Source organism: Zingiber officinale, chromosome 8B, assembly GCF_018446385.1.
Source record: "Zingiber officinale cultivar Zhangliang chromosome 8B, Zo_v1.1, whole genome shotgun sequence".
In the NCBI taxonomy this organism is placed as follows: Eukaryota; Viridiplantae; Streptophyta; class Magnoliopsida; order Zingiberales; family Zingiberaceae; genus Zingiber; species Zingiber officinale.
In genome coordinates, this window is record NC_056001.1 from 5,202,290 (window position 1) to 5,229,721 (window position 27,432).

Here is a 27,432-nt window from a genome sequence, read left to right on the forward strand (position 1 = left end):
TATCGTTGCATAATATATGCAAATATAGCTATCATCTATAAAAATAAATAAATTTACTATCATGTACTTAATTATATAATTAATTTTAAATAATTATTTTATTTGTGTAAGAAATGTTATTATGAGTGTCGGTAATAATTTCCAACAGAGCTCCAACACCATACTTACAAAATTTTAGAATTGACTATTTTCTTGCATTTGTCTTCCCATCTACTCTATTTTGTTCGTCGTTGGGCTTCTCGCAACTCCATATCTTTAATTTTATCTCCCATTTCTCAAAATTGGTTTGTCAAATCTGAATTAGAGTGATAATCTTGCTAGTACATTGAGCTATGTTTACATTGTGCAACACACCATCTCCTAAACATTGAACCTGACCAAAATGCTCGAGTCCAAAAATCTTACTATATAAAAAATATAATTAAATTGTTACCGAAATGCATCCTCGTGGACTTCTATTGGTTGTGTTTCCTTCATGATTATCTTGGAAGCGACAATCCAATATCTCTCTATGTAAATCTAACAAAAAAACAAATTGTTAATAAAATGAAAAAATATTTAAAGTCAACTTAAAAAGTGAAACATATTATTACCTCAGCTCGTATTGCCTCATCATTAACAGGGACACCTCCTTTCTTTCTACTTCTTCAACTCAATTGTTGTATTACAATACGACTTGGTTTTCTGCCATTCTCGTGAGACTAATAGGATAACAAATCCTTATTTAACATCAAATATTAACGGCATAAATTTTTATATCTGTGCAACAACTTATACTAATTTACATATTCAATATCTAAAATCTCATAAAACGTTGGAACTTCAAGGATAAGAACATTTAAGTGTAAAATAGTAAATGAGTAGTGAGAAACTACTTGTAAGGAAGAAAAGGAATAATTTTAAAAATCCTACTATGTCATTGCAGCAAACCTTTAGAAGCAATTATTAACTGCCTGTGAATGTTTTTTATAGAGGCGGTGATCCTGAACTGATATAGAAAGACTACTTATAGAAGCAGTGATTGATCATGTGTGAATGTGTTCTATAGAAGCGGTTGTTAACCCATGTAGAAACTTGGATGTCAGAAGCAGTTATAACCGCTTATAAATATATTTTATAGAAGCAGTCAATAACCGGTGTAGAAAGTTGGGTGCTTAGAACGGTAAGAACCCGCTTCTAATTGTTTGCTATTGCAACGAATGCTAATCGATTTGGGTGGTTGGAACCGATCCTTTAAATTATTTATGCAACTGTTTGGAAACATTTATAATTACTAGTTTTCATGATCAGATATCATATTGTATTGGTACGTTTATCGGATTTTCAAAATCAAATGCAATACCTAATTAAATCAATTCACTCACGATATTCACATTTTACTTCACAAAATTAATTTATATTCATGATATAATATATATCATTAATATTTTACTATTTAATATACCACTAATACAAAACTTTGTTCAAAAACATATAGAAACTCCACTAACAAATTTTTTCTACCAATAAAGCATCAAAATAAATCTATCTTAAATTAAGTTATCTAAACTATTATGATATCATTCACACGTTTCTTTGCATGAAATTTTGCAGTGTGTTTCATCCATTAGAATAATCTTGAACCAATGTTATTTGATGTTCTATTTCTAAAAGTGAAAAAATAGACACGGAAGAAATGTGCACCCTTTAATAAAAATATAATAGAGAAGCACACTACAGCGGAACTTTTTTTTTTTCGAACTTGAGTTGATGCAGTTGGTATTTATATAAACTTTTATGGTTTTCTAATCTCTTCCATATAAAAGATTAATGTATAGGATAAAATATCTTCTACAATTATATTGGACCATTCAAAATAAATGATATCAAGTGAACTTTTTTACTTGGATGCCATTATTTTTCAAATTCATCAGTAATTTTTAATGAAATCTTAAATTACTTTTATAATTCGTTTACTTTTTTAAATTTTACTTTGAATGATTTAGAATATCACATTTTATCTTTTATAATTAAAAAAAAATCTATCACCTAAATACAACACTTATTTATGAGTTACTAGGTTCATAAAACCTAAAAAGCTAAGTTTTGTAAACCCAACAGTATTGCAAAGTTAATGGTTTTTTAAAAATCTAAAATTATAGCATTTAAATTTGGAGACTGGGTTCAAAATAATTTTTTTTTAAAAAATGTTTAATGATGGTGGCTAACGCCCACTTCGATTTTTTTAATATATAAATTTACATCAAAGTCAAACGGGTTAACCATTTTTTAAAAAATTATTTTTGTAAAGGTACAAAATAGTTAGAAACGACTAGTTTTTATTAAAAGTTATTAAATAAAATTAATATATATTAATAATGAATTAATTAATAGGTATATTATAAATATATATTTGTGATAATATATAAATAAAGATAGTAAATAAAAAATATAGATAATGATGTGTGAATGAGTATAACTTAATATAAAATTAATTTTTGGTGTGGGGAGAGATTTATAAAAATTATGAATTTTTTATTTTTTAATGTGATAATGATATAGCATAGTACACCTCATAATAAATTGGATTTATAAATTTACTTTAAGAATACTAAAATATTTGAAGGAAATATTTCTATAAATATTCAAATATCACGGATCCTGTAAAAGTTAGATTATTAAAAAAATACCGGGCTTTCTGCGCCCATGGTTTCTCTCCATTTTGTTAAAAAAAATTAAAAAAATGAAGGGAGCGTTTGGTACACGTGTTTTTCATTTTCATTTTCTTGAAAACACGCGTTTTCTGAAAAACGGTGTTTGGTTTACATTTTTCGCGCGCGTTTTCTAAAAAATTGGCTATCGTTTTCTAGAAAAACAGAGAATGACAAAAAGTCGTTTTCTGTTTTCTAGAAAACGCGTGTTTTCCAGAAAATGAAAATAAAAATGGTGTAAACCAAATGCACCCGAAAAGTTACACGTAGGGTGGGTGCGTAGGTGGGCTCGGTTCTTGATTTAATTTTTTTTTTAATTTAATGAAAGTCTTGAGATAAATATTACACTGTTTGTTTAAATAAAATATTAATATTAAAATAATTATATTTAATAATTGCTCAAATATATAGATAAATATTAAATAAAAAATATTTATGAATAAATAGTTGACAAAATATATTAATTTTAAAAATATAATTAATTTTATTTAAATATAAAAATAGAGATAAATTAATAAAATGATAATGATATTCATAAATATTTAATTGATGAGATATTTAATTATAAAATTTGAGATATTTATGAGTGGAATATTTAATAGGTGTGGTGTATACCTATTTAATTAGAGGAATATTTAATTATAGTATTTAGAATATTTGAGGAGTGTATATTCGATAAATAACATAGACATGAGATCATAATTCTTTATAAAAAAATATAGTTATTGTTGTGGTGCTCTAATAGGAGAGGCCCTAGATCTCACTTTATTTTTATTTATTAAATAATTGTTTCCTAAAATTTTTTATTTTTAACCTTCCTTTTACTCAAATTGCAGTAGACATTATTTCAATATTTTCTTAAATAAAACTAAATCTAAAAAAAAGTTTTCACGTGTAGATATGTTTAAAAATGTTCTTTTATTTCATTTTTCTATTGTATATATTTTAATAGTTTGGTATTTAACTATCTCTAATAAAAGCATATTATTATCAAAAATATTTTTTGTCATCTTAGATGTTAGGTCAATGAAACAAAATCTACATATAATTAGATTTTTTTTGTCACCCCGTTATTTCAATTATTCAAACCTAATTTGTTAAATATATTTTTATTGTGAAATTATATAAGCAATTATATATGAAAAGGAAATATTATAAACCTTTTCTCTTTTTCTCTCTCTTTCTTACTTGTTGAAATGAATATATATTTGTATTTATAAGTACATAATCATCTTAAAACTCTTCATGAATTTACATAACTTAGGAGGTTATTTATGTTAGAGTGTATACTAAAAGTCTAGCTTTTAGTATAAACATTAATCTAGAAATAAGAATCGCATTGGTCAAATGTCTACATTTATGATAAATGTAGTTGCTCAATTAATTTATATTGTAGATAACATGGTGTGTGGTGTCACATATAGAAGATCATGTTATCGGTTCCTTATAAATTATAAACAGTAGCTCACGACCAAGATGGAAAGGAACAAACCATTGGAAGGTCGTAGTGTAATTAGGTATTAGTTTATCTTAACTATATGATTACACTAGTACACTTAGAGTGTATTGAGTAGGCCATTTGAGGTCGTTCCTTTTATACTGACTTTATAAAAGAATAAAGACCTCAGTTATTATGGAAGTGTGTGCTCTTAATCCTAATATAATAACAAGCACATATATTTGATATTTATTTCTTTAATTTATCAATGGGTGAGATTTAGTTCGATAAATCAATAAACCTGATAAGTTGGGAAATGGTATCACTTATAGTGTGTATTGTTGATTATAGAAGGAAACTGTGTCCTAGAGATACTAGGTTGATAATGTCCTCAAGAGGAGCTCATAAGGATTGTCATGTTAAACCCTGCAGGTGGACTTAGTCCGACATGATAATAAGGTTGAGTGGTACTACTCTTGGACTTAGATATTAATTAAATGAGTTGTCAGTAACTCACTTAATTAGTGGACATTCGATATCTTAAACACAGGGAGACTAACACGCTCATAATAAGAAGGAGCCCAAAATGTAATTTGGGATTGGTGCGGTAGTTCAATAATAGTTCTTTAGTGGAATGAATTATTATTGATGAAATTTAGTTGTGTGTTCGGGGCGAACACGGAATGCTTAATTTCATCGCGAGACCAAAACCAATTCCTCCTCTCGGTCCCTATCGTAGCCTCTAGTATATAGAGATTTATACCCACCGCATACCCACCTTCTTACCCATCCAATGGGGCCGGCCAAGCTAGCTTGGAACCCAAGCTAGGGCCGGCCAAGACCAAGTGGATGAGCCATGTAGGTGGCCGGCCAAAGCTTGGGTCCCAAGCTTAGGTGGCCGACCACTAGAATATTAAAAAGGATTTTTATTAAAATTATTTCTTATGTGGATATCATGATTTTAAAAGAGAGTTTAAAAATTAAAAATTTCCTTTTATAGTTTTCTACAAAAGATTAAGAGAAGAGATTAATCTCTTTCCTTATTTGTAGTTTAAAAGGATGGTTTTAATTTTGGTAAAACTTTCCTTATTTGTAAATCATCTACATGTTTAAAGAGAGTTTAAAATTTGAAATCTTTCCTTATTTGTTGATTAAAGGAGGATTTTAAATTTTAAGAAAACTTTCCTTTTAACCATGTTCATGATTTAAAAGAAAATTTTAAAATTAATAATTCTCTTTTATTAGTTTCTACAAAGATTGAGAAAAGATTTGATATCTTTCCTTATTTGTAGATTAAAAGAGATTTTAATTTTAGAGATAACTTTCTTTTTATCCACATGTTTAAAAGAAAGATTTTAATTTATTAAATTTCCTTTTTATAAACCAATCATGAAGGGATTAAATTATTGGAGAAATTTTATAAATTTCTGGAGACAAATTAGGAAGTTTTAATTAATTAAAACTCTCCTTGTTTATAGCTTGATGGTGGCCGGCCATGTAAATTGAGAAAAGGAAAATTGTTTTTAATTAAATAAATTTTTCCTTTTCATGGCAAAAGAATTAAGGAAGTTTTTAATTAAATTTCCTTATTTGCCAAGACCAAGGATTATAAAAGAGGGGGTAGAGAAGGCTTCATGGTGAACAACCTCTATTATTTCTCTCCCTCTTTTCCTTGGTGTTGTGGCCGGCCAACCTCTCTTCTTTTCTTCCTCTTGGTGGTGGCCGAACCTTCTCTATTTGCTTGGAGCTCTTGTGGTGGCCGGATACTACTTGGAGAAGAAGAAGAAGAAGGAGACAAAGCTTGTATCCCTTGGAGCTTGGTTGGTGGAAAAAGATCTTCATCTTTTGGAAGCTTTGTGCTTGGCCGAAACTTAAAGAAAGGAGAAGAAGGTGCTTTGGTGGATTCTCATCTTGGAAGATCGTTGCCCACACAACGTCCGAGGTTAGAAGAGGAATACGGTAGAAGATCAAGAGGTCTTTCTAAAAGGTATAACTAGTATTTTTTCTTTCCGCATCATACTAATTATTTTTGGAAATAATACCAAATACAAGAGGCTTACGATTCTAGTATTTCGAATATGTTTTTCGAAGTTGTGTTCTTTTGTTTTATTTTTCCTTGTGATTTGATTGTTCTTTTCGGTTAACCTAAAGTTATTTTAGGAAATTAAATATTAGATTTCTATAAAAGGTTTTGTCTAGTCGGTGGTGGTTGCTCCCATATCCAAGAAGGTCATGTGCCTCGCCACGTCAGTACTAGGAACCAATTATGGAAATTAATATTTAATGGAATTAATAACTTAAGGTGATTTGGGTCGAACGTGTTAAGTTCCGTAGGAGATCCAAGTCAAAACCTAAAAGAACAAATAGATTAAGTTTTGGATCAAACGTGTTAAGTTCCGCAGGCGATTCAAAAAAATTTAATTTAAAAAGAACACATGGTAGCTAGGAAAAGGTTCAGACCTTTGTACAAAATTTTTGTACAATGGAACCTCTAGGCTTTCCGAGTAGCAACCAACAATTTAGAGATGATAGATTATAGAGATGAGGGAGTTTATGAAGTATTGGGGGTTATGGGCATCCACATACTTTATTTTACAACACTCCCTAATGTCCATAATTAAGGAATTCATCGCATTAAAATTTTACTAGAAAAAATCCAATGGAAAAAAACCTAGTGAGGAAAAAGAGTTCGTCATTCCGTAATTGTATCACTATAAATTTATCGGACAATATAATATGGTATAGTGAAAATTTACTTCTCCTATTTGAAATATCATTTGAGATCTCTGTACCGTATCATTCCAATACCATATACTAATTTCGTAAATATTGTTATCGGTAATTCTTTAGTGAATAAATCTGCCAAATTATCGCTAGAGTGAATATGTTGAATTTTAATATTACCATTTTTTTGTAGATGATAAGTGAAGAAGAACTTTGGTAAACTATATTTAATTTTATCCCTTTTGATGTACCCTTCCTTTAATTGAGATATACATGTCGCATTGTCTTCATATAATATTGTTAGAATTTTCTTGTTAGTAATTAAACCATATTTTTTTTTTTTGATATGTTGAATCATTGATCTCAACCAACACATTATTTTAATATTTAACCTTCCTTTTTCTCAAATTGCAGTAGACATTATTTTAATATTTTCTTAAATAAAATTAAATCTAAAAAAATATTTTTCACGTGTAGATATGTTTAAAAATGTTCTTTTATTTTATTTTTGTATTGTATATATTTTAATAGTTTGGTATTTAACTATCTCTAATAAAAGCATATTATTATCAAAAATATTTTTTGCCATCTTAGATGTTAGTTAAATTAAACAAAATCTACATATAATTATAATTTTTTTTGTCACCCCGTTATTTTAATTATTCAAACCTAATTTGTTAAATATATTTTTATTGTGAAATTATATAAGCAATTATATATGAAAAGGAAATATTATAAACCTTTTCTTTTTTCCTCTCTCTTACTTACTTGTTGAAATGAATATATATATTTGTATTTATAGGTACATAATCATCTTAAAAGTCCTCATGAATTTACATAACTTAGGAGGTTATTTAGAGATGATAGATTATGGAGATGAGGGAGTTTATGAAGTATTGAGGGTTATGGGTATCCACATACTTTATTTTACAACACTCCCCCTTGGATGTCCATAATTAAGAAATTCGTCTCGTTAAAACCATACTAGAAAAAAAACCCAATGAGAAAAAACCTAGTGAGAAAAAAGAGTACGTCATTCCGCAATTGTATCACTATGAATTTACCGGACAACATAATATGGTATAGTGAAAATTTACTTCTCCTATTTGAAATATCATTTGAGATCTCTGTACCGCCGCATTCCAATACCATATACTAATTCCGTAAATGTTGTTGTCGGTAATTCTTTAGTGAATAAATCTGTCAAATTATCGCTAGAGTGAATATGTTGAACTTTAATATCACCATTCTTTTGTAGATGATAAGCAAGGGCGGAGCTACGTTCATGGCTACTCAGGCTGTAGCCCGGGTAGCCAATGACGGTGAGAAAGAAAATTATAATGGAAGAAAGGGAAAAATGAGGAAAATGGGGGACTAGCCCGGGGCGGCGATGTCGGCGTTGGCGACTAACCCAGGGCAGCAATGTCGGCGTTTACGGCTAGCACAGAACGATGACATTGACAATGTCTACATCAACGCTTGTGACCTACATCTTGAGATCAGCCCAGGTAGTTCACTCGGGCTAGCTCCGCCATTGATGATAAGTGAAGAAGAACTTTGGTGAACTATATTTAATTATATCCCTTTTGATGTACCCTTCCTTTAATTGAGCTATACATGCCGCATTGTCTTCATACAATATTATTGGACTTTTCTTGTTCGTAGTTAAACCACATTTTTCCTTGATATGTTGAATCATCGATCTCAACCAAACACATTCCCGACTTGCTTCATGTATTGCAGGTATTTCTGAATGATTCAATGATGTAGCGGCTATGATTTATTTGATAGATCTCCAAGATATGCCTGTTCCACCATATTTAAATAAATAACTAGTCTGAGATCGACCTTTATGTAGATCAGATAAATATCCTGCATCTGCATAACCAATTAACTCTAAAGTAGACATATTGGAATAAAATAAGCCAAACCGATGCTTATGGCTGTAAATGAACCAAGCGTTCGTGAACAAGCTTGGTGTTTGGCTTGGTAAGAGCTTGTTTATGTTCGTTCAATATACATAAGATTAATTAAACAAACAAGCTTGAACAGCTCGTTAAGCTAAACAAACAAGCCTGAACACATATGCATGTGTTCTGCTCGTTAACGTTCGTGAACAACGTTCGTGAACAATATTCGTGAACAACGTTCGTGAACAATATTCATGAACCATATTTATTAATAAAACTCTTTTCAATATGCTAAATAAACAATAAAATAAAATAAAATAAAATAAAATAAAATAAATTTAAATTATCAATCTTAATAACCAATCAAACAATCAAACAAGCTTGAATTGAGAGCTTAATAACATTTAAATGAACCAAGCTCAAGCCAAGCTCGAACCAAGCTCAAGGCAAGCTTGAATTGAGAGCTTGATAACATCTAAACGAACCAAGCTCAAGCCAAGCTTCAAACAAGCTCAAGCTCATAAAAAATAAACCAAGCCAAGCTTGAACACTCATTTCAAAAGCTTGGTTCATTTTAAGCTCGGCTCGGCTCGGCTTGGTTATCTTATCAAACAAGCTTGAACACCCCAAAGCTTGGCTTGACTCGTTTACAGCCCTACCGATGCTACCTTGAAGATACCTAAATATATGTTTAATTCCATTCCAATATCTATGTGTTGGAGAAGAACTATATCTTGCTAATAAATTTATAGCAAATGCAATATCTGGTCTTGTATTATTAGCAAGATACATTAATGTACCAATTGCACTTAAATATGATACTTCAGGACCAAGCAGTTCTTCATCATTTTCACTTGGTCGAAAAGGATCTTTGTTCACATCAAGCGATCGAACAACCATCGGGGAACTTAATGGATGAGCTTTATCCATATAAAATCGTTTTAGAACCTTTAATATATAAGTTGGTTGATGGATAAAAATTCCATCTACAAAATGTTCAATTTGTAATCCAATACAAAACTTCTTTTTCTTAGAACTTTCATCTCAAATTCTCTTCGTTTTAGTCCATCCTTTTTTATAAAAAAACATGGACATATTGGATCATTTTGATATTTATGTTGCACCAAATAATCACTTAGATGTTTATACCATATACGTCTAGATTGCTTCTGTTGGAACCCCAATGTTATTTTGGTGTGATCAACAAGTTAAGTTAGGTCCTGCGTTGTTTCTAACCTTGTGTCTAAGTGTGCAGGAGCTTAGGAGCACAGGTACTCGAGCGGAAGACGCAGCTAGCGAAAAGGACGACACGTGGTGCGTCCGAGGGACGAGGTGCTGCGGAAGAATACCCCGGTGGACGAGAAGGAAGCGTGCGGTGGTTCTGAGGGACGAAAGCCAGAGCGGAAGATTGCTCGGGGAGTAAGAGACGCAGCTAGCGAGAAGGTTGGCATGGGGTGTGACCGAGGGACGAAGACTGCGGATGAGTACGCTGGTGGACGAGAAGGAAACATACGGCGATTCCGAGGGACGAGAAGCCGGAGCGGAAGGCTGCTCGAGAAGACCGGAAGTTGGGTTCGGGTGAGCCATATTCCGGATGGCAGAGATCACTCAAGGAAGCGGATCCGGAGCAGAAGACTCGGACCGAGGCGGGGCTGAAACGAAGCAGAGGTCCCGGACGAAAAAGTCAACTCTGTTGACTTTCGGGGTCCGGGGCGCCCGGAGCTAACCGGGGCGCCCGGAACCCTTCCGGACGCCTGGACCAGTAAAGTTGACCAGATTGAGATTTATCTCGATCTGAACGTTGGGGGATAAGTTTTATTCCCCCCAGGGCGCCCGGAACCCTTCCAGGCGCCCCGACCAAGGCTATAAATATAGCCTTGGTCCAGAAGCTTTTTATGAACTTAAAATTGTAATTCCAAACACTTATGCGCTTCAGTTCTAGTTTAGCTTCTGTTTTCTGCACTACATTGCTGTACGAGGCTTCTCCGCCTGAAGGAGTTTTTAGTGAGTTTAATCTTCCTTGGATTAATAACCACATCAGTTGTAACCAAGTAAACCTTTTGTGCCTCGCTTTTTCTTTATACTTTTAATTTATCAGCTTACTTTATATATGCAAGTGTTAGTTTAAAGAGTTCGAGGAGGGTTTGTATTTTTGATTTTATAGGCTATCCAACCCCCTCCTAGCCGGCCGCAACGGTCCTACAAGTGGTATCAGAGCCGAGATGCCTCAGAAGGACTAACCGCCGTCTGAAACACCAAAACGATGGCCGGAGCTAGCGAATACCCACCAACATTCGAGGGGGAGTTTTCTTCATGGAAGAAACAAATGGAGGTATACCTTAACTCAGACCTTGGTATTTCTTTAATTTTAAAATCTGGTTATGAAGAACCGAAGAACATGAACGGAGAAAGACTCGATCTACGTCTCTGGAACAAAAAGCAACGTAACGAATCGATGGCAAACGGACGGACAGAATTTCATCTCCTAACCGTGATACCAAATGAAGATCTCAAAAGAATCGGCGAATACAACAGCTCAAAAGAACTTTGGGAAAAGTTCTTAAAACTCTACAAAGAACCGATTGAAGTCGTCCCCTCAATAGACATCGAGCCGTCATCAGAATCCGAGACGGAAGAAATTACCGAGACAGCCCCAACAGCCGAAGTACATCCCGAGATCAATGAAGGGAGAGAATCTTCGGAAGAAAGTAATTCATCAGGGGGAGAACCAACGGCCGACGAGGTAAGTAAGGTATGGACTCGAACCTCTGAACAACTGGTTCAATTAATCAAATTACCTGAAGATTTTTGCGAATCAAAAATTGAATCATCGAAAGAATTTTTCGAATTACAAAATGTTTTGACGAAAAATTCTTGCGAATCACAAAGTAATTTTTCGAAAACTTTTTCCGGATCTAAAATTTTTTCCGAAATACAAATTATCTCGTTGAAAGAGTTTTTCGAATCGCAAAATGATTTGACAAAAGAATCTTGCAAATTACGAAATATTTTTTCGAACAAAGTTTGCAAATCAGAAGTATTGTCGGAAAACTTTATCAAGTTTATATTATCAAAATATCTTTGCAAATTAGGAATTCAAAATACAATAGAAAATGACATGTTACAATTTGCACAAATTTCTACATGCTCAAAATTTCTTGCTTCAAAGTTAAGAAATTATGATAAATTAAAATGGAAATTTAAATTTTTCTGATAAAAGTATTAGAATATATAAATAAATAAATGCATAGAAAATTTCTTTTATGTTATCAATTCTCTTAAATTTTCTTGCATAAAATTTTTCGGCTTAGAAAGTTTTTAATTATTGATGACGAATACTTAGAAGTTTTTTTTCAAAAGTTATTTCTTGACTTAGAAATTTTCCTTGACTTGGAAATATTTTCCTTGAAAATCATTGTTATATATTTTCATTATATTAACCTTTAGATCTTGCTTTGAACCCCATTTTTTTGTGATCAAAGGGGGAGAAGAAAGTATAAGTCTAGGGGGAGGTACAAATTGAAAATTAAAAATTTTTCTATCCTGTTGCACTTTATTGCAATAACTTGTTTTAATTTTATGTCTAGTTTTGACCCTAGCTTAACTTGGGTTGATCACACCAAAAAGGGGGAGATTGTTGGAACCCCAAGCTTATTTTGGTGTGATCAACAAGTTAAGTTAGGTCCTGCGTTGTTTCTAACCTTGTGTCTAAGTGTGCAGGAGCTTAGGAGCACATGTACTCGAGCAGAAGACGCAGCTAGTGAGAAGGACGGCACGTGGTGCGCCCGAGGGACGAGGTGCTGCGGAAGAGTACCCCGGTGGACGAGAAGGAAGCGTGCAGTGGTTCCGAGGGACGAAAGCCAGAGCGGAAGATTGCTCGGGGAGCAAGAGACGCAACTAGCGAGAAGGTTGGCACGGGGTGCGACCGAGGGACGAAGACTGCAGATTAGTACGCTGGTGGACGAGAAGGAAACATACGACGATTCCGAGGGACGAGAAGTCGGAGCGAAAGGCTTCTCGAGAAGACCGGAAGTTGGATTCGGGTGAGCCCTATTCCGGATGGCAGAGATCACTCAAGTAAGCGGATCCGGAGCGGAAGACCCGGACTGAGACGGGGCTGAAACGGAGCAGAGGTCCCGGACGAAAAAGTCAACTCTGTTGACTTTCGGGGTCCGGGCGCCCGGAACCCTTCCGAGCGCTCGGACCAGTAAAGTTGACCATATCGAGATTTATCTCGATCTGAACGTTGGGGGTTAAGTTTTATCCCCCCAGGGCGCCCGGAACCCTTCCAGGCGCTCCGACCAAGGCTATAAATATAGCCTTGGTCCAGAAGCTTTTTATGAACTCAAAATTGTAATTCCAAACACTTGTGCGCTTCAGTTCTAGTTTAGCTTCTGTTTTTTGCACTACATTGCTGTACGAGGCTTCTCCGCCTGAAGGAGTTTATAGTGAGCTTAATCTTCCTTGGATTAACAACCATATCGGTAGTAACCAAGTAAACCTTTTGTGCCTCGCTTTTTCTCTATGCTTTTAATTTATCAGCTTAATTTATATATGCAAGTGTTAGTTTAAAGAGTTCGAGGAGAGTTTGTCTTTTTGATTTTACAAGCTATCCAACCCCCTCCTACCCGGCCGCAACGGTCCTACAGCTTCAATCCATACAAAGATCTTTGTAATGTAATGGAATAAATATTTTTAAAATTTAAACTTGGTGCTTCTGGCATCGTGAGTCCTTCAAAGATTTTCATATAAATATCATTATCAAGTTTTCTATACAAATAAGCTGTTACTACATCCATCAAACGCATTTCAAGCTTTTCTTGTGTTGTCATACAAAGAAGATATCGAAATGTGATTACATCTACTACAGGGGAATATGTTTCTTCATAATCAATACCAAATTTTTGAGAAAAAACTTTTGCCACTAAATGAGTTTTATATCTTATGATTTCATTTTTCTCATTTCGCTTTCGTGCAAAAACTCATTTATACACTATAGGGGTTACACCATTTGGTGTTTGGACTACAAGTCCCAAAACCTCATGTTTTGCAAGTGAGTTTAATTCCTCTTGAATTGCATCTTTCTATTTTGGCCAGTCATGCATACTACAACATTGTTCAAAAGATTTAGTTTCTTAATCATCATTTTCATAAATAATTTCAAGCACTACACTGCATGCAAATTTATTGTCGATAACTAATCTTGATTGATTCAATTTCTTACTTGTCCTGACATAATTTATTGAGATTTCTTCATTATTTTCAAGTATCTGGACCTCTTCTAGAGGTTTATCAATAGTTATGCCAGTTGTCTCTATAGGAGACCTAGGCGCTTCAAAATGAACATCTTGATTAGTTGTTCCTTTTCTTTTTCGAGGATTTTTATCTTTAGAACCGATTGGTCTACCACGCTTCAAGCGAGTAGTAATCTCATTAATTGATTGTCCAATTGGTACATCAATATGAGTCGGAGCATTAATAGCTGGTATTTGTGACTTAGTCACTCTCTTCACGTCAATGAATGCATCAGGCAATTGATTTGCAATATTTTGCAAATGTATTATTCTTCAAGTTCACATTGATTTGTACGAGGATCAAATTGCGATAATGATGCATGCAAGTGACTTCTTTGGGAAACTTTTTATTTTCTCCTCTAGGTTTGGAAAAATTGTTTCATTAAAGTGACAGTCGGCAAATCGCGTCGTAAAAACATCTCCAGTCATTGGTTCCAAATATTTTATAATTGAAGGAGAATCATATCCAATATATATTCCCACTTTCCTTTGGGGTCCCATTTTAGTGCGTTGTAGTGGGCTAATTGACACATATACCGCACATCTAAATATTCTCAAATGGGATATATTAGGCTCCTGATCAAAAGTCAATTGTAAAGGAGAGAATATATGATAACTGGTTGGCCTGATAAGTATAAGTGTTGCTGCATGCAAAATAGCATGCCCCTAAATGGATGTAGGGAGCTTAGTTCTCATAATCAATGGTCTAGATATTAACTAGAGGCGTTTAATAAATGATTCCGCTAAACCATTTTATGTATGAACATAAGCAACAAGATGTTCAACAATTATTCCAATAAACATACAATAGTCATTAAATAATTGGGATGTAAATTCATCAGCATTATCAAGATGTATTTTCTTGATAGAATATTCTAGAAATTGAGCTCTCAACCAAATTATTTGGGCAAGCAATCTTGCAAACGCCAGGTTGCAAGTTGATAATAAACATTCATGTGACCATCTTGTAGAGACATCAATTAGAACCATAAAATATTTAATTGGTCCACATGGTGGGTGAATAGGCCCGCGTATATCACCTTGTATACGTTCCAGAAATGCAAGGGATTCAATTCCAACTTTAGATGGTGAAAGTCGCATAATAAGTTTTCCTTGAGAACAAGAAGCACATGAGAATTCATTAAATTGAAGAATCTTCTTGTTCTTTAATGGGTGTTATGTGAATTCTTAGTAATTTTTTGAAATATTATAGAACCAGGATGTCCCAATCCATCATGCCAAAGATAAAATCATTTGAACAAGTAAACTTTGAGTTTACTATTGCATTTGTTTCTACTGCATATATTATTGTATAGTACAAACCCGATAAGAAAGCGGATAATCTTTCATATATATGTTTCTTACCCAACACTAATTTTGTCATATAGGGATATTCAATATTCTCATCATATGTCTCAATGTGATATCCATTTCGGCGAATATCTTTAAAACTTAGCAAATTTCTTTGAGACTTAGGAGAAAAGAATACATTGTCAATAACAAATTTCATTCCTCCAAATAATGATATATTAGCTCTTCTAGAATCTTCAATAATATTTGTATTACCAAATATTGTATTAACATTACTTTCACCCATTTCTAAATAAGAAAAATATTTTTTCTTTCCGAATATAGAATGTGTCGTTGCACTATCAATAAGACATAAATCTCCATTATTAAATCCAAAAGTCATGATATTCTTCATTAAAACAAAAGAAATACATAATGAGAAACACCTAAAAGATTACTAAAGAAATATAATAGCAAATAAACTAATTTATTTTAAAATATTTGATCATTTTAGACATTTCCATAAATATCTTCATTTCCAATCAAATTATCTGTCCCTCCATCAGGGTCTGCAAAGAAATCAGAAATATACAAATGTATTGTCATAGAAGGACCAACAATTGTGTTATTATCTTCAAAGACAACATTTGTCTCTATATCTTTTGCTTTGCCCTTTAAAGAGGCTTGGTAGAGATCAGTAAAGTATTTTAGCGTACAACAAGTACGTGACCAATGTCCTTTCATGCCACATCTATAACATGAATTTTCTGATTTCTTTTTGTCATTATCTTGCCCACTTTGAACTCTTTTACCATTGCCATTTGTCCACTTTTGGTGAACATTATTGTTAACCCACTTCTTGTGAGTTGTCGTGTTTCTTTTATTATAACCACCTTGATTTTCTTGAGATCGATCATTTATGTATCTACGACCATGCCATGACCACGACCATGATGAAATTTTTGTCTGTGTTGTCGTTTATCATTTTTACTAGTTATCTCATTTACTTCAGGGATTGGACTAACACTAGTTGGATGAGTCTCATGATTTTTCATCAAAAAAACTCGTTGTTTTGCTCAGCCACAAGAAGACATATAATCAACTCAGAATATTTCTTGAAACCTTTCTCTCGATATTGTCATTGCAGGAGCATGTTAGATGCATGAAAGGTAGAATATGTTTTTTCTAATATATCTTCATCAGTAATTTTTCTACCACATAATTTAAATTTTGAGCTAGCTAATTCTAAATATTGCTGAATTATATTCACTTACAGATTTAAAATCTTGTAAACATAAACGAATCCATTCATAACGAGCATTTGGAAGAATCATGGTTTTATAATGGCTATACCTTTCCATCAAATTATTCTATAGCTAAGTGGATATTTAATCGTCAAATATTCAATTTTCAATCATTTATGAAGATGGTGACGAATGAATATCATTGCTTTTGCATGATTTTGTAAAAATTCCTTATTTCCATCTTTGATGGTGTCTCCAAGATCTATAGTATCCAAATGAATCTCCACATTCAAAATCTATGATAAATAATTTTTTCCTGAAATATCAAGATCCACAAACTCTAACTTTAAAAAATTAGACATATTGATAATCTATTACAAAGAAAACTAAATTATTAATAATAATTATCATGCATTATATATATTTACTAATAAATGATAAAACATGATATAATCAACAGATGATTTTATAATACTTAATTGTAAAATATTAAAAAAAATTTGAAACGTTGCAAGTCATGCAAATAAGTAACTAACTAATAGTTAATCGACAAATAGCTAACAAATAATAAAAAAATTATAAATTTAACTTCTTGACATGTGAATAATTTTGATGGATATACATGTAAAAAAAATAGAACTTTCATACTCATAAGGTGTTGTGAAATTATAAAAGTAATTGCATATGAAAAGAAAATATTATTAAACTTTTCTCAATCCCTCTCTCCTTCTTACTTATTGAAATGAATATACATATATATTTATAGGTATATAATTATCTTGAAACTCTTCATAAATTTATATAACTTAGGAGGTTATTTAGAGATGATAGATTATGAAGATAAGAGAATTTATGAAGTACTGGCATACTTTATCTTACAACAATTTTCAGTTTATTAACAATGTGAAAGAAAGATAATTATTTTATTTTGAAAATTATGAGAGAAAAATATGGTATATTTTGAATTATAGAATAATCGACGGTAAAATGAAATTTTCCCTGATTTTGAAAGAGTTAAATTGCTCCTTTATTATTTATCAGAATTCAGAAGGCGTGGTCTTCTTGAACAGTCGGACAACGAAAGTCGAAAGGAGATGGCGTCGGAGACCTCATCGACGCCTTCTTCGTCTCGTGCGTCAGCGGAGCCGTCTTCTTCCTCATACACCGCCATCCGTGATCCTGGAAGAATCCTTCAATTCGATCCGTTTCAGAGCCTGGTGGATGAGGGTTTCTGGCATCGCCTCTCTTCCCTGAAGCTAGATTCCCTCGGCCTCGACCAATCCCCCATCTCTCTCACCGGTACAAGCTCTCTCTCTCTCTCTCTCTCTCTCTCTCTCTCTCTCTCTCTCTCTCTCTATGTTTTCTAAGTAGATTCCTCTGCGGATCTGTGAAAATTATCCTCCATGGATCAACCTTACATTGTGTAGGATCATAACCGGGCTCTATATTGTGAATTCATCTATTTGGAAGATTAATCGTTTATAATAGAAATTGTTATCAGTTTCTCCTCATTTGCTGTGTAATTTATCTGCGCTGTTCTTTGCTTGGGCAATTTCTGTTTACCGCTCCTTTACCTGTATTTTTTTGTTCTGCTGTTGCAAATGAGATGAAAAATATTCCAAAATAACTTATCATTTGGACGTTCAGCATAAACCCAAATGAAATAAATATAACCCCGCAAAGTGGCATGATCAACTTGATGAGAAAGAAAGCTTGTTGCTCAACAAGGATCAGTACGAGTATTATGTTATAAATACTTATAAATATTTCTCTTGTGGGTTTCAAGTTTGAATTGCAATACTTTTTCACTTATACTAACAGATTGAGTCAAAATAATGTGCTAGATAACTAGATTGGATAACACTATCCCTTTGATGCGACATTAATCATCAGATTGCTTTGGTAGGTTTCTATGCACCCTGTTCACATTCTGAAGTATCAAATCGCTTGACACTTCTTGCGGAATCATTGCCGCCTGATCCTAAGCAGCTAGAATCACCACTCGAGAGAGTTCATGGCAATCGGAATAGATGTCCTGTTCCTGGAACTCTTTACAACATGAATACGTTGGAGAGCTTCAAAGCCCTTGACAGAGTATCTCTGCTCAAAATGGAGGCACAAAAGGTATTCTATTGTTAAATTTGTATTCCATCAATAAGTTCATGATCTTTTTTGGCCTTCTACTTGTAATGTTGTCTACCTATGTGAATGCTTTCATTATCAACTATGACATGCACTTTTTCTTTGAATTGTCATGATAACCTGTGATTTTCTTTTCATAATTATATCTGAAATAAATGGAGGAGAAAAATAAATCTCTTGTTCACGTGCTAATTGCATGTTATATCCATTCAGATATGGGATGATATACATTCTGGGAAGGTAGAGGAGGATAGTGCTGTGCTTTTGAGATTTCTTGTCATCTCATTTGCTGATCTGAAGAAGTGGAACTTCCTTCACTGGTTTGCATTCCCTGCTGTGGTTCTTGATCCCCCAGCAATGATACTCAATATTCAATCAGCAAAAGATGCACTCAATCAGGATGAGGTATAATGATTTGTAGAGTGTTTCGTTGTACTTTCAAAACATATCAAGGTGGCACACCTTAATTCTGTAATTTTAATATAACAGGGACAATCCTTGTCTGCGGTAATGAATGAATGGCGCAATTCAAGCTTAACAACAGGTCTGTGTTTTGACTTCTTTTCCAATTTGGTTAGTCTGTTTCCTATTTGAACTGGTTTTAGTTAGGAGAATATAAGTCCTGTGTTCTGGTGACATGCCATTCTCCATTCATTATACAGATGTGCCATTCTTCTTGATCATCATATCTTCATCACATGCCACTGTTAGGCACTTGAAGGATTGGGAAGCTTGTCAACATGATGGTCAAAAGGTTTGTAATTCGGAAAATTTCTATTTTTGATTTTATTATGTTATCCGTGGTTGAAAGTTGGCTACATAGAGAGTGGATGTTATCTTATTTATAAAAATTTCTTTAGCGAAGTTTTGAGCTGAATCATTGTCTAACTATCCTGTTCAATTTTGTATTGATCTAGTTGTTATTTGGATTTTATGATCCAAGTTGTCGTGCAACTAACCCTGGATGGCCTCTTCGCAATTATCTTGCTTTCATTAGTTTGAGATATAACATTGGGAAAATCCAATTCTTTTGCTACCGTGAGAAGCATGGTTTTGCTGATTTAGGTTTATCTCTTGTTGGCGAAGCTGCGGTCTCACCGCCACAAGGTAGATGAATCAGTATCACATGATTATTTGTGGATGCTACAAGTAAGCCTATGTTTTCCTGTTTGCTTGAATGACCAATACCTTTATTGTTCTTGTAGACTGGAGAGAACCACAGAATATTCCCAAAGCTGTAGGCTGGCAGCCAAAGCCCAAAAATATAAGGCTTGCAGAATCTATGGATCCAGAGAGGTGATTCTTAATTGAGGGAACATCGAACTCACAATTAAATTAAAGAGTTATAACCATGCAAAGATGCTGAATTTTCCTTCTATATCTGCAGGTTGGCTGTATCAGCTGCGGATTTGAACTTGAAATTGATGAGATGGCGTACTTTACCATCTTTGGATTTAAATATTTTGTCTAATGTTAAATGCCTACTTCTAGGTGCTGGTACTCTTGGTTGTCAGGTTGCCCGTATGCTTATGGTCAGTAGTTTCTGCTGTGGTTGACTGTTAAGAGTATATTTCTTACCCTGTTCAGTTAATTATGTTATTCTTATGGTAGGCCTGGGGTGTGAGGAAGATGACACTAGTAGATAGTGGCAAAGTAGCCATGTCTAATCCAGTGAGACAATCTTTATATACATTTGATGACTGCCTTAATGGTGGCAGTTTTAAAGCCGTTGCAGCTGCATCAAGTTTAAAACAGATATTTCCAGCTATGGTGGGCCTTTTAATGGGTTAGCTTTGCTGATACAGTGATATCATATCCCTAATTGGCTACCATAACTTGCAGGAAGCAGAAGGTATACAACTTTCAATACCAATGCCTGGACATCCTATACTTGCCAATGAAGTAGATCGTGTTCATGAAGACTGCAAGCAACTCTGGAACTTGATTTCTTCCCATGATGTGACATTTTTGTTGACAGACACAAGAGAAAGCAGATGGCTCCCAACACTGCTTTGTGCAAGTGAGAACAAAGTGAGTTGTTCTGTCATATTGCAAGAAAGATTGGTGTCGATCATTATGATAATCTAGTAGCTGCAATCATCTTGGGATTTTATGTCGTCAGTTTGTCTTTTTTTTGTGTCCAAAAACAAACAAAAAAAAACCTGTATCACAAATATAATAAACTGAACATCATTCAATTTAATTTTCAGCTCCTTTCATTGTGAGTATATATTGTTGGTGAAAGATAGGGACTTAAGTTAGTTCCTCATATGTAGTTCTGAATGTGTCTTTGATGCTACTGCATGGGTTTCTACATTAGCCTTTAAGCAAAAACCTTTTGTAGAAGAAAAAGTTAGAAAGCATTACAAATTCACTGCAGCATGTAAAATAACTTGGTCAAAATTGAAGTAATGATAAAAGCATTTCAAAAAATCTTGTTCTAATCTTTAGTCCCAGTTGCTAATCAGATAGAGTGCTTCATTAGAATGAAAAGATGATTACCGCTAACATCTAGGCTTCTTTTTTGTTTCATTTTATAGGTTGCTATTACTGCAGCTTTGGGTTTTGATAGTTACCTGGTCATGCGCCATGGATCTGGTCCACTTATCACTGTATCAGATCAGACAGACAGCCCATCTACCCTAGATGATGGCGTGCAGCGGTTGGGGTGTTACTTCTGTAGTGATGTTGTTGCACCTATTGATGTAATTCTCATCATTTATATCTTCTGAAGATGCTCATTCGTAGATAATTATCATAGTGCTCTTTGCTTGCTGAAATTAATCACTATCTGTGCAGTCGACATCAAATCGCACATTAGACCAACAATGTACTGTTACACGCCCTGGGCTTGCACCCATAGCATCTGCCCTGGCAGTGGAGCTTTTGGTTGGACTTTTACATCATCCAAATGGGTAATTTTCTCAAAATAGTGCTGGAATAGGATAAGAGGAAAAAAAAACAATATTTCATATTGCTTCTGTATTATTTGATCAGTTTGTTCATCATTTATTTAATTTTCCAGAGTAATGTGATGCAAGTAGTGTACCAAAATGAGACATAAGTCAACCCTGCTGTTCTCGTGTTTTTTCAGAGTGGTGATGAATCATTTCTTTGTGTCCTTTTTTTCCAGGATACATGCACCGGGTGAGATTGCCAACTCCATTATGAGCTCCAGTAAGGAACCACTTGGTATTTTGCCGCATCAAATTCGAGGTTCACTTCCTCAGTACTCCCAACTGACACTCCTTGGCCACTCATCTAATAGCTGCACAGCTTGTTCTAGTACCGTGAGTATTTTCCTTGTTCTAGCTGTTTTGTTTTATTTCATCATGTCACTAAATCGTCATAGACATTTCCAGTTTGGTTATCAATATTGGGCAAACAATTAGTTGACTAGGGATTAGGAAGTGTGAATAAAAGTGAAAAGAAAATTCCTTTGCTGTTAAAATGTAAATGCATAATAGTTTCGATATTATGCATGGTGAGTTCTAGTAAATGCCAACTGACAGACTACAAATTGTATAGAAGGGGACCTCTCATTAGCAAATCCTAAGGGTTCCTCCTCAACTGTACAACTAGATCTATTTTTAATCTAGGCGGCTTACTAAAATCTGGGTTTGAGTTTTTGGGATCACTTCATCAATGTCATGAAAAATTGTCTGGATCATGTGTGGGTTGGAAGGAATATGTCGTAACATTTGCGATAGAGGTTACTCCCGTAGGATTTGCATTCAAATGAGGGATTGCACAAGCTCATACATGACCTTGTTGTTTTCAATTTATGCTTTTAGACAGTTTGTATTTTTGACATGTTTCCCCTGCTTCTGCAGGTGGTGTTAGAGTTCAAGAGGCGAGGCATCGAGTTTGTACTGCAAGCTATTAACCATCCCACTTACTTGGAGGATTTAACTGGACTAACAGAGTTAATGGAATCTGCCAAGTCTTTCAATTTGGACTGGGATAAAGAAACTAGTGATGACGATGATGCTGATCTCTAACTTCACTCAAAATTTCATCTTCCAGTAATAACTTAATCAACTAAATCATCTTCATCCCAAGGATCTCTATCAAGAACATTGCTGGTGTTTTTTTACTTAGCCACATTGTTTAATTTATAGATTTGCCAGTGTACAAACTGATTATTAACTGGTTTACAAAAACACACAAATTCTTTGGTTACCGACAAAGGTATAGATCATCTTGAGGGTGTATGAACTAAAATATTTAGTGCTTAAGCTATATTCTTCTTTTGCTCTTCTTATTTGTAATATCTGTACTCGGAACGTTCCAAATTGTCAATTTTTCCCTGTTCTTTTATGCGTTTTGTCCTGTTTCTTTAGTGATAATTGAACTAACCATTCTCTAGAAACAGACATCATGAGTGAAGTTCACTGGCTATTTTTGCACAAATCTATTTTCCAAAAAACCTACATGAGCACGAAGAAAAAATACACTATGCTTCAATGTCTTTCAAATGTGAGGGTTCAGGCTCGTGTCATTTTCCATCTGGGCCTACAATAACTGAATCCAGCATTGCTCAGACAGTTACTGAACACTTGCAATTTGGTCAATAAAGTGAAGTTGGAGCCCTGACACAGCTGGTTCATATAAAAGTATTGTTATTAATAGATTTGAGGTCGATTCCCAACAGTTGAGGAATATTTTACTAGCTGTCTCAACTTCTCCTTTCTTGTCCTTTCTTGTGTTGTTATTACTTGGCAAAATTCTTTGTGATTTCTCTCCTCTCTAAGACAGAGCTCACTCTTGAGGAACCTCCGCGACCAAATAAAGTGAAGTTGGAAGAAAGCAAATATAAGTGAGAAAAAGTCTGTTGTTTCCCCCTTAATTATGCATAATTTTTGTATGAGGGAGAAAAATAAAAAGAAAATTAGTGTTAGAAAAAAATTTCAACGACATTTATTCATTTTGTTTGACAGAAAAGCTAAACAAAAGAACAGGGGAAACAAATCATTGCTCACATATTGTTTGCACTCGATTTGGACATAAACTCATTTTACCTACAACTGAATTTAAAATTTAAAATTTAAAATTATTTCCTTTTTTCAAATATATTTTTATTTATATTTTTTAATGACTATTTTGCCAAATGAAAATTTTGAAATATAAAATTTCCTTTTTCTCTAAAAATAGCCGCATAAAGATATCTTATAATTGTATTAATCAATTTTTGCCCCCCTCCCAACTGAATAACTTTCTCCTTCACGGGAGTAAACAGTGCCCATGAACACAGCATCCGCATGTTCCCATGGATGTTTACAGCTCAGTTGCCATTTTCTTCAAAAGCCATCTGGAGACAAAGTTCTGAATCCCAACAGATTATTAAGATAACTCAAATGTACTTTACAAAACTTACACCAAAAACAATATTAAGTTTACGGACTAAACTCTGATCGACACCTTTTCTTATCTTCAGCATGCATGTGATATTTCTACAATATGATCTTTTTTACATACATGCACACCATGAAGAAACGTTTATATAAGAACCTTTATTGTCCTTTCTCATATGTTTAAATATGGTCTATATACATAGTTTGGGATCAAGATTTCACATCCATTGCCTGACAAATTCTTCAACATCTTCCGCCATCCCAGTAAATTCACCATTCAGAAGGCCCATGGAGGGATTGGATCTACAAATAATCAACATTAAAAACTGGAACTCAAGTACTCAAAAATTTGAATTTATGATCTCAGAAGGGAGGATTAAGATGTAAAATTCTCACTAATTAATTGAGCATTACCCAATTTCCACGGGAGGATCACCTTCGAGAGGTTGAAACTCCAATTGATCAGCATCGATATAGTTGTTATCACCCTCTTGCATTGAGCTATCGAGGAAATCATCGGCAACTATTTCTTGCAACTGACAACAAAAATGAAAAAAAAAAAGAAAAAGGATCCCTCATTTTGACATTAAATGTAGACAGAAATTAAAGTGCGTCTTTTTCATATTCTTCTGTTTTTGTCATATAAATAGGACGTTCAGAGCAAGTAATATTTAATCAAATTTTTAGCATCTGATGCATTCAGTAAAGTCATGAACAAAATTATTACCATGAAAAATAATTATTAATAAATGGATAACAAATATTTTGAAATCAGAAACTTCATGTACTACCTTCTTTCTCAGGGTTATGTTAGATTCTTGCAACATGTTTTCCTGCATACATTGAGAAGTGGTGAGGTCACACAGTATATGTATCTTGTGGCAAAAAAAAAAAACAAATAAACAAACAAACACAGTATATGTATCTAGATTAAATACCAGGAGATTAAATGTAAGCAGCATTAATCTGGACTGTAAAATACCTTACATTTAAGCTCAGATATCTGATTAGTAATTACTTGGCTCTGCAAGGCAAGAAAAACAGTGAAGTTACACATTAAATATAATTAAAATGAGAATTTTCTATTTATATTTCTAATTGAGCAATACCGAATTTATATATGTATGCACACAAACCTTTCTTGATCTGATATGGCTTAAAGATACTTCAATTTGATTCTCAAGTTGATCAAGCTCTTTATCGTTTAGGGACAGTAGATCTTCACCAAGCAAGTTTCTGAATATTGACATGGGTAATTAAATAGCAGATAATCTTAAATATTTAATAAAACGTTTCTCCAGCAATATGAATACTACAATAAATCTGCATAAACAAAAAAAGATTAAATTCATGAAGGAAAATTAAATTAAAATTTAAAGAAATCAAGACCTCTGAGAACGTTGTAGAAACTCAACTCGTGTTTTCAGCCTCAAGAATTCTTGATAATTATCCTGTTTTTAAGAAACAACAATCAATTTATGATACAGGGAATAGAAATTAAGAGTCACTAATGAAGGGAATGCATATGAAAGCATAATATTACAAAAGAGGGGGTGGAGTTAATTAATTTACCTGTATCTCATTATTTGATGAGACCAAGGATTCTGAAGGAATATCATTATGGCTACACCTTCGATACCGTTCAATTATTTTAAGCAAACTGGTTCAAAGTGACAAACAGTAACCAGAATGTTAAAGAATTTATAATTAAGGGAGAAAATCTTTTGTGATAAAAATGCACCGGTAATTATTTTAAGAAGTATGTAGATGGCTTAAATAAAAAGCGGATGCACTAATGCACATAATGAACAGAACATATACCTATGTAATCTATAGAATGAATTTACATTAGATAGAAAAAGAATAAACAAACAAAATCGGAAACACACGGTCTATAAAACGATTGCATATATGAGGATTTAACAACAAATAAATATGATCTGAGTAACAAATGTACAAGTGCTTAATTATGATGCCCCTTCATAACTCATAAGCCTAAGACGATCTTTATGGAATTGCACGCGAAGTAGGATGGTTCACAGTTTAGAGGGTTAATTTTTAGTCAAAAACTTATGTGAGTTATCTTGTAGGTCATCTGAGAGTTTTTCTTTCTTTAATTAATAAAACATGATTGTGATTTAATAAATTGAGTTTTTAAATATTAGTCTATATGAATGCTTTTGAATTTGATTACATATTGATATTTTTTCCATCTTCTATTTCATATTTCTTTACTGTTTCAAAATTAAAATTGAGAATGTAAAAAAAATGATAACCAGAATGAAACAGATGCAATATGTAAAAAAAAAAAAAAAAGAAAGGGATTTTTAATTAAGCCTTAATAGCATCGGTGTCTCCTTTATATCTTTTCTTTTTTTATTTATCTTTCTTGCTTTATCTAACGCCTTGGATCATGAACAACACCCAACCCTATTTATCACCACCATGAATCAATGCAGCAAAATAAAGATACAGTTTAAGACGATCCTGAAAGACGGATATATTCGAGATGGTGAATCAGAGATTTGAAAAGAAAAAAAAAACGGCGATAGTTACGGAATTAGGCATCGAAAACTGAATTAAAAAAAAAAACCTAGAGGGTGGAAATTGAATTACAAAAACCTGGAGGCGGTGGAGAAGTCGAAGAGCTTGCCGCGGCTGGAGAAGATGATGAGGGAGAGTTCGACGTCGCAGAGAACAGAGAGCTCGTAGGCCTTCTTCAGCAGCCCGGCCTTCCTCTTGGAGAAGGTCACCTGCCTATTGATCTTGTTCTCTATTCTCCTCACCTCAACCCTCCCCCGCCCCATCCTCAATCTTTAGCAATCAGACGATTAAGAAGAATGAAAAGAGGAAACGAGAGGTTTTGAAGATGACCGTGTACCCAGCAAGCGAAGAGGCCGAGAAGGAGAAAATGAAGCACGGAGAGCCCTTTATGCCTGCAATTTTAGGGTTTTAGCAGGCAGACATACTTCGTTATTCTCGCACTGCACTCGATCTCTCTGCTTCAGAAGAAGAAGGAGACCCCTTTATGCTAATTGGAAGACGTGATTTTCAAATAAAGTATATTCGAAATGTAATATTACCAAACCGCCCTCTTATATAATATAATCCCATTTAAACCCAAAAATCTCGCCATAAACCAATTTAAAAATTAATCTAAAAAATCATTCTGTATAAATATATACATACCGTATTAGTGCTGTTTTCCCTACCATTTAAATGGAAGAAACAAAATTATGTAGCCGTCTGTCATTACCAGCATGGAAAGATCTCAGAACAGATGACAATACAACTGAATTATGAGCCTGGCCCAAACGAGGAAGAAAGCTTAAAGATGAACAAGAAT

General features: G+C 33.7%; 2 protein-coding genes across 3 annotated transcripts; one reads left to right on the forward strand and one right to left on the reverse strand.

Moving 5' to 3' along the window:
• The first annotated feature begins 17,640 nt into the window (after positions 1–17,640).
• Positions 17,641–23,052, forward strand: LOC122015976 (ubiquitin-like modifier-activating enzyme atg7). The gene is made up of 14 exons (XM_042573090.1): positions 17,641–17,889; positions 18,497–18,714; positions 18,946–19,137; positions 19,222–19,276; positions 19,395–19,486; positions 19,650–19,839; positions 19,938–20,028; positions 20,120–20,264; positions 20,344–20,502; positions 20,575–20,763; positions 21,273–21,437; positions 21,532–21,647; positions 21,866–22,022; positions 22,566–23,052. Exons 1-14 carry the CDS (start codon positions 17,685–17,687, stop codon positions 22,731–22,733), a joined length of 2,142 nt encoding a protein of 713 aa, XP_042429024.1. The 5' UTR covers positions 17,641–17,684; the 3' UTR covers positions 22,734–23,052.
• A 1,168-nt stretch (positions 23,053–24,220) lies between these two features.
• On the reverse strand, positions 24,221–27,114 carry LOC122017031 (truncated transcription factor CAULIFLOWER A-like). 2 transcript variants are annotated; one of them, XM_042574495.1, is made up of 9 exons: positions 26,968–27,114; positions 26,709–26,900; positions 25,659–25,746; positions 25,476–25,537; positions 25,223–25,322; positions 25,069–25,110; positions 24,878–24,919; positions 24,501–24,622; positions 24,221–24,389 (listed from the first exon to the last, which is right to left on the reverse strand). In XM_042574495.1, exons 2-9 carry the CDS (start codon positions 26,891–26,893, stop codon positions 24,305–24,307), a joined length of 726 nt encoding a protein of 241 aa, XP_042430429.1. In that variant the 5' UTR covers positions 26,894–26,900; positions 26,968–27,114; the 3' UTR covers positions 24,221–24,304. The 2 variants fall into 2 exon arrangements, with proteins under 2 accessions (XP_042430429.1, XP_042430428.1); XM_042574494.1 differs by having other exon boundaries at positions 26,709–27,103.
• Between the last annotated feature and the right edge of the window lie 318 nt (positions 27,115–27,432).